General features: G+C 60.5%; 1 protein-coding gene and 1 non-coding gene across 6 annotated transcripts in view; both read right to left on the bottom strand.

The window, feature by feature from the left end:
• Window positions 1–1,697: 1,697 nt before the first annotated feature.
• On the bottom strand, window positions 1,698–3,727 carry LOC127487596 (uncharacterized). The gene is made up of 2 exons (XR_016232990.1): window positions 3,583–3,727; window positions 1,698–2,906 (listed from the first exon to the last, which is right to left on the bottom strand). It is a non-coding gene; the product is annotated as an uncharacterized LOC127487596 (transcript).
• Window positions 3,728–10,204: 6,477 nt separating this feature from the next.
• The window catches only part of VPS26C (VPS26 endosomal protein sorting factor C), a 41,053-nt gene continuing 38,035 nt past the window's right edge, over window positions 10,205–13,222 (bottom strand). For all 5 annotated transcript variants that reach the window (XR_016232989.1, XR_016232988.1, XM_008274876.5 and 2 more), the window contains one exon: window positions 10,205–11,140. Coding sequence is in view for 3 of the 5 variants with exons in the window: in XM_008274876.5 (XP_008273098.2) it covers window positions 11,058–11,140 (83 nt within the window). In the remaining 2 variants the exon portion in view is untranslated. The remainder of the gene's footprint in view (window positions 11,141–13,222) is intronic.

Here is a 13,222-nt window from a genome sequence, read left to right as displayed (position 1 = left end):
AGAGCGCGGAGTGCCTGTCTCTGCCTGCCTTCTCACCTTCTCACTGTCTTTCCTTCCCTCCCTGGTCCGGAGGGGCGGCGGGGGCTGGGGGACCACAGAGCCAGGCCGGAAGGGGGCCTGTGACCCGGAGCTCGGCTGAGCAGACGCGAGGCTGGCAGCTCCAGTGTGCCTCTGCCCAGCTGTCAGCACCCTCACCCTCACTTTCTGTCGGAAGCCACTGCACAAAGGACCGCCCTGTTCATCAGCCCCTCCTTCCAACCGCTGATGCCTGGGCGTGAAGGGTGCAAGTGGGCAGATGGCCTCACGGTGCTCTGGGCTGGCGCACCCTGAAGCAGGCACGGAACTTGGAGTGGGAGAAAAACCGCTCAGTTCACACGCTGGGGCCTGGCTGAGAACGCTGGACTTCCGCACTTGTCTACAGTGGCCGTTTCCCCTCACCCCCTGCGCGTCCCTGTGGTTGAGTGGGGAGACCCTGCATGTAGGGATGAGGCACATGGGGCTAGGACACCCCACTAACCAGCTCCATTTAGCAAGGTCGCTTTAGCCTGACAACCGCCCAAGCTCCTGACACGGCAAAGTGTAAGTGGGGGGCAAGGACCCCTCTGTCTTTAAAATTTTGTTGAGAGGCAGAGACACACGCACACACACGCACGAGAGCGCGCGCCCAGCCGCTGACTCACTCCCCAGACACCGGCAATGGCCAGGGTGGGGCCGAGACAGGCCGGCAGCTCCACCCCAGCCTGCCCCGGGGCTGCCTCTCAGAGATGGCATTCGCAGCAAGTGGGGGCTGGGAAGTGAACCCGCGGGGGTCTTGACCAGCAGGCTAGGTGCCCACCCCAAAGAAGCTGCCTTGGGACGCTCCCCGATCTGGTGCGTACCCAGCGGGGAGGCCCACATCAGTCGGGTGTGCAGGGCCGGGGGCCGTGAGCTCAGCTCCCAGCAGCTGTGAGGCCTCGTCCTGGCGCTGGTCTCAGCTGTGCCTGCCCAGGACGCTCCCTGGGAGAGCTCAGGCGTTCTGCAACCTTCCGCACCCTAAATCCCCGCTCGCCAGGGGACTCTGCAGGGGGAGGTGAATCGTGGCCCCCAAATTCTCAGTGAGGCTTGACCACCCACGTGGCTGGGTGCGGAGGTTAGACCTCTAAGGGCACAGCTCAGGTTAACCGAGGACCCGAGGAGGGGCCCCCAGTGCAACCTCACTGGCGTGATTCTAAGAGGGGACAGCCAGGACTTCAAAGATGCCATGCGGGGTGCCAGCAGGTGCCGCCTGTAAGCAGAGGAAGAGAGGAGCCCGATCCGGTCCGGGCGCCCGGCCCCCAGGACAGGGGAGCTCCCTTGCTGTGCGAGCTGCCCGCCCTGCGCTGTTCGGCGGCCCTCCAGCCACACACGCAACCCGGCGGCGGCACTGTGCCTCCATGCCTGCATGTCTGTCTGCAGGTCGTCTGCATTGCCAAGTACAAACTCAGGCTTGTCGTCTTCTCCGCAGAGCCCACTGGGGAACGGGGCTTGCACTGCATCCATGGATCAGCTTGGGAAGAATAAACACAATATTGATTCGTCCAACTCCCAAACACCATGTGTCTCTGCATACGTAGACCACTTTGAATTCTCTCACCCACGTCTTATACTTTTCATTTTAGTCTACAGCTTTCTCTAGATGAATTCCTAACTATTGTGATGAATTTTCATACAACTAGAAATGCTATTTTTAAATTTTTATTTATTTGAGAGGTAGAGTAACAGAGAAAAAGAGAAATGCACCTGCTGGTTTACTCCCCAGACACTCCCACAGCCGGGGCTGGGTGGGGCCGGGCTGAGGCTGGGGCCCGGGACTTCTGCAGTCTCCCACGTGGCAGGCAGGGACCCCAAGTGCAGCCCCACAGGGGATGCAATGGCAGGAAGCTGGAATCAGCAGAGCCAGGACTAAATGTGTGTGTGTGTGTGTGTTTTGTTTTTTTGTTTTTTTTTTTTGACAGGCAGAGTTAGTGAGAAAGGGAGAAAGGTCTTCCTTCCATTGGTTCACCCCCCAATGGCTGCTACAGCGGGGGCTGCACCGATCTGAAGCCAGGAGCCAGGTGCTTCCTCCTGGTCTCCCATGGAGTGCAGGGCCCAAGCACTTGGGCCATCCTCCACTGCCCTCCCGGGCCACAGCAGAGAGCTGGCCTGGAAGAGGAGCAACCAGGACAGAATCCAGTGCCCTGACGGGGACCAGAACCCAGGGTGCCAGCACTGCAGGCGGAGGATTAGCCTAGTGAGCCGAGGCGCCGGCCTGGACTAAATGTTCTCACCAGTTCTATTTTGTGATTAAGACCCTTTCATGTAGTGGCCAGTGTGGTGGTATAATGGGTAAAGCCGCTGCCTGTAGGGCTGGCATCCCATATGGGCACCAATTCAAGTCCCGGCTCCTCCACTTCCGATCCAGCTCCCTGCTAATGCATCTGGGAAAGCAGCAGAAGATGGCCTGGGTGCTGGGCCCCCTGCATCCACGGTGGGGACCGAGAGGAAGCTCCTCGCTTCGGCCTGGCGCAGATCTGGCTGTTAGAGCCATCAGGGGAGCGAACCACTGGATGGAAGACAGCGCTCTCTCTCTCTCTGTAAATCTGCCTTTCAAATAAAATAAATCTGCTAAAAAGAGAGAGAGAACTTCCAGGTAGACAGTCACATTGGTGATTAGATTTCCTTCTAATCTTTGTCTGTTTTTGTGGTTTGATGCGTTGACTCAGTTCTCCAGTTGCCTGGTTCCAGACGTCAGAGAAAGCAGTGAGACTTCCGTCCTTAAATATGACAGCAGCTGTAGCTTTCTGTAGATGAGCTGCACCCAAGCAGGAGCCTTCCCAACGTATGTTCAGCCACGGGAAGGGGCTGGGGGTTTCCAGGAGGCCCGGGTGTGGCCGGGAGGGGATTTGAAACTGTCAAAGAGGGAAGCAGGCAGGCGTTGGCCTGGGGGTTGACAGCCTGGTCCCACAGCAGTGCCTGGTTCCAGGGGCAGCTCCAGCTCCGAGTCACTCCTGGGAGGCAGCTCACGTGGTCGCCTCCCTGCCATAGGTGGAAGACCCCCTGGCCCTGCGGGCACTTGGGCTGTGGGACCTCCATCTCTTTCCCTGCCTTCTGAACAAAAGGATGAAGAGGGATGGCCTCTGGGTGGGGGACACGGAGGGCTCCGGGCTGCGAGCTGTGGGACAAGGCTTGGGGTGGGGCAGGGCCAGACCTCGCGGGGCCTTGGGGACAGGAGCTGGGGGTCGTCCTGCGGGCAGCTCTTCTCCCCATGCTGCCCCTGCACCCCCACCCCTGGAGTGGGGCTCCCGGGGGTAAGCAAGGAGGCCTGGTATAGCCACGACAGGGTGGCAGGTGGAGAGGGCCAGGAAGTCCCACGGGGTGATTTAATACTGACTTCTTAATTGTTGGAGAGACACACAGAGATCCCCCATGCACTGGTTCCTTCCCCAAACGCCTGCAACAGCCAGAGGCACGCGATGTCAGCTGTCATTCCCTTAATGGGCGGCCGCTCAGGACTCCCCACCCCGTATCCAGCACCCCCTGGAGTTCTGCCTCCTCCACCTCCCACCCGGCCTCCTGACACCGCACCTGCAAGTTGGCAAGAGATGGCCAAGTGCTGAGGCCCCCACCACGGGGCGGTGCTGGGGTTCCTGGCTCCTGGCTTCAGCCTGGTCCAGCCCTGGCTGGTGAAGACCCTTGAGGAATGAAGCAGTGGGTGGGAGAGATTCTCTCTCTGCCTTTCAAATGAGTAATTTTTAAAGATAAAAAGATGAAATTAATTTTGCAGATGTATTTTATGTAACTAGTGTACCTGGCATATTTACTTGAACATAAAATCAATGTAAAAATTACTGAGGTCTGTTACATTACGTTCTGTTACGTGCTGGGTCTGTACCACCCGGAGCAGCCGCATCTTGGAGCTCATGGCCACACGTGGCTAAGGGGCCCCTGGCTACCGGATTGGGCCGGTCAGGCCAAGACTCTTATTCCACTTTACATATAAAAAACAAGCACCGAATGGCCAACACACACGAGTCACGAGCCGTCAGGAAAATCAAATGAAAACCACAGTGAGGTTTCGCTTCACCCCAGCTGGAACGCCTATCATCCAATCAAAAAATAAATGCTGGGGAGGACGTGGGGGAAAGGCCCCCTACTCCACTGCTGGTGGGAATGGAAACTGGTGCAGCCACTGTGGAAGACAGCGTGGAGACCTCAGCAACCTGAACACAGACCTGCCGCAGGCCCCAGCCATCCACTCCTGGGAATGAAATCCGCACAGGAGAGTTACCCGCACCCCCAGGAGCTAAGACAGCGACTCAGCGCAGCTGTGCATCAGCCGCGGACGGGAACACTACTCACCGGTAGGAAAGAATCAAGTCCGGTCTTTGGCAACAAAGTGGGCAGCTGGAGACCACGATGCTTAGGGAAATCAGCCACACCCAAAAAGGCAAATCGCATGTTTTCTCTGATTTGTGGTAACTAATATATAGAGAGGAGGAAACGGACATCTTATGATCTGATTATTGTCATAGCCCTTGCTGATATCCCTGGGGACAGTGTCTTTCCACTTGTTGAACACTTTATTAGTGAAGCATGAAGCCTGTGGTTATGAAGTAAATTCAACGTATGTTATTGCAAAATTCAAAGAAAAGGAAGGAGCCAAGTATGCATCTTCCAAGTATGTTCTTGGGATCGTATCTTTGAAATACATGAAATCTATTCTCTTTATAGTAATAAAAATATGTATCTTTAGAATTTTTTAAAAGAGCATTTATTTATTTACTATTTGAAAAGCAGATTGACAGGAAGAGACAGAGAAAGATATTGTGGGGCTGGTGCTGTGGTGTAGCGGGTAAAGCTGCCGCCTGCAGCACGGCATCCCATATGGGCGCTGGTTCGAGTCCCGGCTGCTCCACTTCTGATCCAGCTCTCTGCTGTGGCCTGGGAAAGCAGTGGGAGATGGCCCAAGTCCTTGGGCCCCTGCACCCGCATGGGTGACCTGGAGGAAGCTCCTGGCTCCTGGCTTCATATTGTGCAGCTCCAACTGTTGCGGCCAATTGGGGAGTGAACCAGAGGAAGGAAAACATCTGTCTCTCTCTCTCTGCCTCTCCTCTCTCTGTGTGACTCTGACTTTCAAATAAATAAATAAATCTTTTTTAAAAAAAGATATTGCAATCTTCCATCCTCTGGTTCACTCCCCAAATGCCTGCAACAGCCAGGTCTGGGTCAGGCCAAAGCCTGGAGCCAGGAGCTTCTTCCGGGTGTCCCACGCGGGTGCAGGGGCCCAAGCACTTGGGCCACCTTCCACTGCTTTCCCAGGTGCATTGGCAAGGAGCTGGATTGGAAGTGGAGCAGCGGGCACTCAGATATGTGATGCCAGTGTTGCAAGCAGTGGCTTACCCGCTGGGCCACAACGCCCACCCCTTACAGAGCTGAATCTCCCAGGAATGAGGTGACAGCGCAGGTGGACTGCAGGTCGGATTGTACCTTCTGCAGCCCCCACCAGCCCCCACCGGCCCCCTCGTCCCCGTGCGTGGTGTCGGGGTCCCCAGCACAGCACACCAGCCTGATGGGCTGCATCTTCGACTTCTCTCGAGCGCCTCAGCCTTGCGTCCGGATGCCTGGTAGCTTCTCTGGGCCTGTGCACCTGCTTCCTGGGATGCGCGTTACTCTCTGTGGCATCCGAGCACCCTGCTGGGTTTCAGTGCGAAGGCAGCTCATATGCGCATACATTTCACACCAGGTCCCCATGGGAGCCACACAGACCACATCGCTATTAGACTATACTCAGGCACTAGGGCCGGCGCCGCGGCTCACTAGGCTAATCCTCCGCCTAGCGGCGCCGGCACACCGGGTTCTAGTCCCGGTCGGGGCCCCGGATTCTGTCCTGGTTGCCCCTCTTCCAGGCCCAGCCCTCTGCTGTGGCCAGGGAGTGCAGTGGAGGATGGCCCAGGTGCTTGGGCCCTGCACCCCATGGGAGACCAGGAAAAGCACCTGGCTCCTGGCTCCTGCCATCGATCAGCGCGGTGCGCTGGCCGCAGCGCGCTGGCCGCGGCGGCCATTGGAGGGTGAACCAACGGCAAAAGGAAGACCTTTCTCTCTGTCTCTCTCTCTCACTGTCCACTCTGCCTGTCAAAAAAAAATAAAAATAAAAATAATCAGGCACTAAATTCCCAGCTCCTGGGTCCCAGGGCTGGCGGCAGGGGACCTGCAGCCGAAGAAGGGGCCTGCGTTTAGTTCTGTTTTTCTGTCCACTGGAAGTGGAAGAGAAAGCCGCCCGCGCCTCCCTCGCACCGATGGAGAGGGGTCATGGAATCGGCCCTCCTTCCCTTTTACACGGAAGCCACAGCACGAGTTCTGTGGGTGTGGAAACCCGGATGCCGCCTCCGGGTGATTGTCCAAGGGAAAGGTCTTTCCAGGAAAATGTCTCCTGCCACGTGACAGGTGGGGCAGCTCGGGCAGCTGCACCCCTGGGCCCCAGGCTCCGCAGGGGCAGCTGCTGGTCTGCCAGTCCCCCCCGCCCGCCCCCCCGCCATCCCACCGCAGCCCTAGCGCTGCACGCCCAGCCGGAGCGCCAGGGTTCTTGGGACAAATGAGGCCTGGAAGTCGCTCCCTCCCTGCAGCCGCCGCCGCCCTCTCTGGTTTCTTCTGACCCACCTGTCCTCTGCTGCTACTGATTTTGGACACGACGCCGCCCGTCGCGCTGCCGGGTCTCTGGCCGCTGTGGCTGCCTTTAACAGGGCGCCGTGTTTGTGGGGCTGAGCCCTGGGGGCTCTCGTGGACGCTGTGCAGGGCCAGGCGAGGAGCTGTTTGTTCTAGGGTTTTAGCAACAGTCTAGGGGGTGCCTGCCAGGTCTCCGAGCTCTTTCTCTACGGAGATTCCGCCTCTGCCCGCCCCCAGCTCAGCCGACCACCGGCCCCACCAGCCCCCGGGGCTCCCAACACAGATCCAGTTTGCCTCGCTGCTCCCACGGGCTCGGTCCCGCGCAACACTGCACAGGTGTCTCAGACACGTCTCATTTCCTGGTTTATGGGAGGAAAGCAAGTCAGGTGACCACCGCTCCTTCGTGGGTGTGCACGGAAGCTTCTAAACACGGTTTCCTAGATGCGTCTCTCCCGTCCTCGGTGATAAGGACTTGTACAAATGCTGGCCAGCGAGCCAACATCTGGGTCGCGTTCAGGCTCAACGTGTAGAAAACACTTTGTCTCTCCTACTTTCGCAGAGGGAAAAGTGAAGCCATTTCAAAACCCAGAAACTTAATGAGCAAAGAAAGCCAAGGATGCAATTTCATTTATAACTTAGATTAAAAAAACAAAACAACAAAACAGGCACCAGACTCAGGAGTCCTATTTCATTTAAACTTTTTTTTTAAAGTGGAAAAAAATTTTTTTAAAAAGTTTCATTGCGGGGCCAGCGCCGTGGCTCACTTGGTTAATCCTCCACCTGTGACGCCGGCATCCCATATGGGCACCAGGTTCTAGTCCCGGCTGTTCCTCTTCCAGTCCAGCTCTCTGCTGTGGCCCGGGAGGGCAGTGGAGGATGGCCCGAGTGTTTGGGCCCTGCACCTTCATGGGAGACCAGGAGGGAGCACCTGGTTCCTGGCTTCGGATCGGTGCAGTGCCAGCTATAGTGGCCATCTGGGGCTGAAACAATGGAAAAAAGGAAGATCTTTCTATCTCTAACTCTGTCAAAAAAATAAAAATAAAATAAACTCCTTTTGGCCGGCGCCGCGGCTCACTAGGCTAATCCTCTGCCTAGCGGCGCCGGCACTGGGTTCTAGTCCCGGTCAGGGCGCCGGATTCTGTCCCGGTTGCCCCTCTTCCAGGCCAGCTCTCTGCTGTGGCCAGGGAGTGCAGTGGAGGATGGCCCGAGTGCTTGGGCCCTGCACCCCATGGGAGACCAGGAGAAGCACCTGGCTCCTGCCTTTGGATCAGCGTGGTGCGCCGGCCGCGGCGGCCATTGGAGGGTGAACCAACGGCAAAGGAAGACCTTTCTCGCTGTCTCTCTCTCTCACTGTCCACTCTGCCTGTCAAATAAATAAATAAATAAATAAACTCCTTTTAAAAAAGTTTCATTGCCTGCAGCCACGCACTCAAACCAAGAGCTGGAAGTACATGGCAGGTGCAGAGACGCCGGGTTAGTGTCTGAGATGACGTCCCGCTTACCTGACTCACTCATCCAAGCCACAGGCGCAGAGAGCAGCGGCCTTGTGCAGGGGCAGACCGGGACTCGGCTACCCAGGGCCTCAGCACACCAGGAGCTGGGCCCCAGCCCACGGCATCTCTCCCGCCAACAGCACCGTCCGGTTTCCGGATCGACCTGCGTGGACTGGCGCCCACACTGCCCACCCCGGGCACCCAGAGCCCCGAGGGCACCCTGAGCGCTCACACCAGGGCGCGGGAAACCTGCCCGGCGTGAGAAGCACCTTTGGGCTTTGAGGTGTGCATATTTTCCTTACTCATCTGTAAGAAAATTCTCGTACGAAAGCGACGCTAACACGTCGTGCGGCATTATGCGATTTTCCCCAATCTGCCCCTTCATTTTAATGTACGGAAAAAACGTCTACCGGGGACTCGGCTTCCGCCCGGCGCTTCTCTTGACCTTGGCCCTGCCGGTGCCTGTTCTAACGCGTCACCGCCCGCGGCGCGGCTCCATCCCCTGCTGATTACGTCATTACCCGCTCGGACAGGTGCGCCCCTTCAGAATTCATCAGGTGAGGGGAGTATCAGAAATGCAAGCGTTAACGAATCTTCTCTGCATTCAAAATACCATCTTACACTGTGCTAAGTTCTCATCTGGGTCCAGTTGTGGTTTGTATATTTAATTCAATGTCTCCTCCGGTACCTTCATTACACTAATTTTTTTTTTCAAAAATGTATCGCTTCAGAAAACATCTGCTTATCTATTATTTGAAAGGGGAGAGTGGGAGGGGGTTTGGGGGTGGAGACCCTCGGTCCGCCGGTTCTCTCCCCAGAAGGCCGGGCCGGGGCGGCTTTCGGGTCCCCACGCGGGCGCAGGGCCCGCACGTGCGCCGCGGTGGACAGCGCGCGCCGCCGGACGCGGGATCCCCGCCCGCCTCTCCCGACACCAAGGCGGCTCGGCGGTGAGGGCGCGCAGGGAGCTGAGCCCTGCGCAGCGTGCGAGGCCCAGGGACGACCCGGGGGCCGCGCTGGGTCACCGGGTCCCCAGCCCCAGGACGGCCGCCTCAGGCCCGGAGAGCTGCTCGGACCGCGAGAGGGGCCGCCCTCCCCGCTCTGCGCATGCTCCGCCCGGGGGCACGCGGCGCGGCCACGCCCCCACGTGCCGCGCGGCCGTCACGTGATAGTGCTCAGACGCGCCGAGGATGGCAGTCTGCACCCGCGTCCTGGAGAGTGTCGTCTCAGCCCCGGCCTTCCCCAGGACGGCAGACTTGGGGGCTCCGGGGAGGATGGGCACGGCCGGGGCCGCGCTGCGCCTTCACCGAGGGCTTGCCCGCCGCGTGTGCGGAGCGGCCCCGCCTCCCCGGGCGCCCCCACCTCTGCTGCCCGCGTGCGGAGCGACCCGCCCCGCGCCCGCTTCCCCGGACACCCCCACCTCTGCTGCCCCATGTGCGGAGCGACCCCGCCCCGCGCCTGCTTCCCCGGGCGCCCCCACCTCTGCTGCCCCGTGTGCGGAGTGACCCCGGGCGCCCCGCCCCTGCTGCCTGTGTGCGGAGCGACCCCGCCCCGCGCCTGCTTCCCCGGACGCCCCCACCTCTGCTGCCCCATGTGCGGAGCGACCCTGCGCCGCGCCCGCCTCCCCGGGCTCCCCCATCTCTGCTACCCCGTGTGCAGAGCGTCCCCGCCCCTGCTGCCCGCGTGCTGAGCGACCAGCCCCGCCCCTGCTTCCTGCATGCTGAGCGATCCGCACCGCGCCCGCTTCCCCGGACACCCCCGCCTCCCCGGACACCCTCACCTCTGCTGCCCGCGTGCGGAGTGACCCCGGGCGCCCCCGCTGCCTGTGTGCGGAGCGACCCCGCGCCGCGCCCGCCTCCCCGGGCGCCCCCATCTCTGCTACCCCGTGTGCAGAGCGCCCCCGCCCCTGCTGCCCGCGTGCGGAGCGACCCTGCGCCGCACCCGCCTCCCGGGCGCCCCCGCTGCCCAGGGCGCGACGAGGGCCGGGGCTCCGCGCTGGCCGCGCCCTTCCCTTCGGCACCACCCATCCCCGTCTCAAACCGGCACTTGGCTGCTCCGTTTGGTGCATGTTTAATTCCAGTATAAGTGATTTCTTCTTGAAATCCCCCAGAAGGTGTACCTTCCTGCCGCTTACACGCACGTCGTCACGGGTCCTTACTAAAGCCGTGGGCGTAACAGGACGTCGTAAGCCAGGCGCTTGCGCTCTGACCACCAGCAGTCGGATCAGTCGCTGGTGAGGCGGCGGTGCGGGCGGGGTCTGTCCGGCCTCCGCGCTCCCCGCACCACGCGTGTTCCGGGGCCGCCAGGCCGGCCCGTGTGCACAGCAGCCTGGTTAGCGGTGAGGCCCTTCACTGCGGGCCAGCGGTCACAGCAGGGTTCGAAGGAACAAAGGGACTGGCACCCGCACCCGCCACGAGGGAGGCTTCAGGTCAGAAAGCCCGGCTCAGTCGCGGGTCCCCGGAGACCGAAGATGCCGTGGAAAATGTTATAAAAAGAACCGCGGGACAGAGTGGGAGCCAAGGGGACGCCACCTGGCGCGCCTCCTCGGCGGCTCGCGGTGCTGCTCGGACTTCCCAAGCGAGGAATGTCCCTGGCCATCCATGCGCAAGTCGGAAAGGGTGTCCTGTCCCCACGAGCCCCCCTCACAGCCACGCCCACGCTGCGGGGACAACAGTTTGAGGAGGCCCAGCAAGGCACAGGAGGTCAGAAGCCACAAGAAACGCGCCCTGACAGGGTCTTGCCAAGAGCGTGCATACGTCCCGTTCGGTTCCAAAGGCAAGGTCTGGCTAGGCCGGGAGGCACCGTCACGAGACAGCAGGCCCGCTTCCGGAGAGGCAGTGTGGACGCACGCGGGTGGGGAGGCCGCGGGGCTGCCCTGGGCGCGCCCCTGCCCCCCCGCGGCCTGGCCTAGGCCCTGCAGAGCTTCAGCGGGAAGTTCTCCGTGATCAGGTGGTCGGCCTGCAGCAGCACGACGACGTTGACCTCGAACTCTGCAGAGGAGAGACGGGTTACGCCCCGCACAGCACTGCACACCGCGGCTCCGCTGCAGGCACGGCGCGCCCCTCCCCCCCAGCACCGCGTCCCACGCCCAGCCACCTGCCCGCCGAGGTCTGCCCACCCCTGCAACCTTCCATCTCGTCACACGCGTTTAGTCATCCCAGCAGAGTGCAAACAGCCCAGGGCTGTCCGGCAGGTCTCCATCCTCCCGCGAGAAACCACTTCCAGAAAGAGCACACAGGCCATCGCTGGCCCTGCGCACACGGCCAGGTGATCTGACACCTGGTGGACCCTGGTCTCTCCACCTTGCAGCAAAGGGCTCTGTCCTCGCCAGCTCTCCAGCTGCTGTGGCTAAGGCCTTGATCACAACAGAAGGGAGGGGTGAGGAGGGCGCTCCTGGGAGAAAAGCCCCCGGTCCCTCCCCAGTGTGGCGTGGAGAGGCGGGTGGGCAAGCGTGTGTGGGCAGAGAGGACCCCGCAGGGCTCTGGGGTCCACTCCTCACGGGCGGGGCCTGAGGACCACGTCCCCGTGCGCGCCTGTGTGTGTGTGTGTGTGTGTGTGTGTGTGTGGCGAGTGGGGGGGCGGGGGGGATGCACACCGCCGCAGTACCTCTGGGTTTTATAGAGGGCGCTATGACCTGTTCAGTAATGCACGCAAGTGTGTCTTCCAAGCAAACTCGTGCTGCTAGCCGGCCTTGCTCCCTCTGCCTCCGCAGGGCTGGCCTTCTGAGTCTGGGTCACCACAGCGCCTGCTGCCCTCCCTGCCACAGATGTGGGCGTCTTGACCCCGCACACTGCTGGGACAATGGAGGGCTTCATCCCAGGGTCCCTGGGCTGCCAACCCCACCATCCAGCCCAGCTCTGCGGCTCGGGTCCATAGTGCGGGCAAAGAAACAGCCAAGATGTCCCGTGCGTCAGCCAAGAGAGCTGCGAAGAGCAGTCCCTCTCTGGGGAGCCGAGCTTGGGATGCAACTGGGTGTGTGTGTGTGTGTGTGTGTGTATGTGTGTGTGTGGGTTCATAGTCCCAGTGTCAACGGCATCACCTGGAATGCTTAAAACCCTGGTGTGGAGAGGGCACTGGCCTGGCAGTTAGGAAGCCCACGCGTCCCATGCTGGAGGCCTGGATTCAGGACCTGGCTCTGGCTCTGGCTCTGGCTCCAGCTTCTGGCTAATGCCGATCCTGGGAAGCAGTGGTGACGGCTCAAGTAGCTGGGTGCCTCCCTGCCACGCACATAGGAGACCTGGACGGAGTCCGGCTCCACCCTGGCTACGTACGGTAGGTCTTTGGGGAGTGACTCAGCAGATGGGAGATCGCTACTTGTGTGCTTTGCAAAAAAAAAAAAGTGTAACTGAAAAACCATCCTCACTGGACTAATGATGAGAAAGCCCATCCTGAGACACAGGGACTGTGACACTAATAAAAACACAGCAGCCTTGGGGCCAGTCCCCACCTCTCAGTGAGGCCGGCAGCTGGTAGCAGGAGCCCTGACCGAGAGCCCTCAGCACGTCTGTGTCCCAGGCAGCCTCGGGCACGGCCCCGAGACGTCCAGGAGAGCCCGGGACTCCCTCGTGGTCTCCATCAGCCTGCAGAGGGCCCTTCCTGCTGCGTCTGTTCCACTCTGCAGCATGGGCGACCTCGCAGCTGAACTCCATTAACAAGGTTCTCTCTAGGACAGATGGACCCTGGAAACACATGGTGAGATTTAAAACTACGGACGTGTTCAGGCAGGACGTGTTAGGGGCAGGAAGCAAGATCGGAACCTCTGTCTGGGCCGTCATTCCCATCTGGGGTCACACTGTTTACACACGGATTCGTGAAAAACGGCCAGGCACGGAAGCCGGGCTCACACTCTGCGTCTCTGCTCCAATGCACCTCGTCAGAGGCCAGAGAAGCCCACCCGCACGCCTGCACGCCCGCACCGGAGCACCTGCTCAGAGAAGCCCGCCCGCACGCCTGCACGCCCGCACCGGAGCACCTGCTCAGAGAAGCCCGCATGCCTGCACACCCGCACCGGAGCACCTGCTCAGAGAAGCCCGCCCGCACACCTGCACACCTGCACCAGAGCACCTGCTCAG

Source organism: Oryctolagus cuniculus, chromosome 4 (genome assembly GCF_051225735.1).
Source record: "Oryctolagus cuniculus isolate XC-2025 breed Fujian yellow rabbit chromosome 4, ASM5122573v1, whole genome shotgun sequence".
Lineage (NCBI taxonomy): Eukaryota > Metazoa > Chordata > Mammalia > Lagomorpha > Leporidae > Oryctolagus > Oryctolagus cuniculus.
Note: the sequence above shows the minus strand (reverse complement) of the source record. Positions and strands in the feature narration are given on the sequence as shown.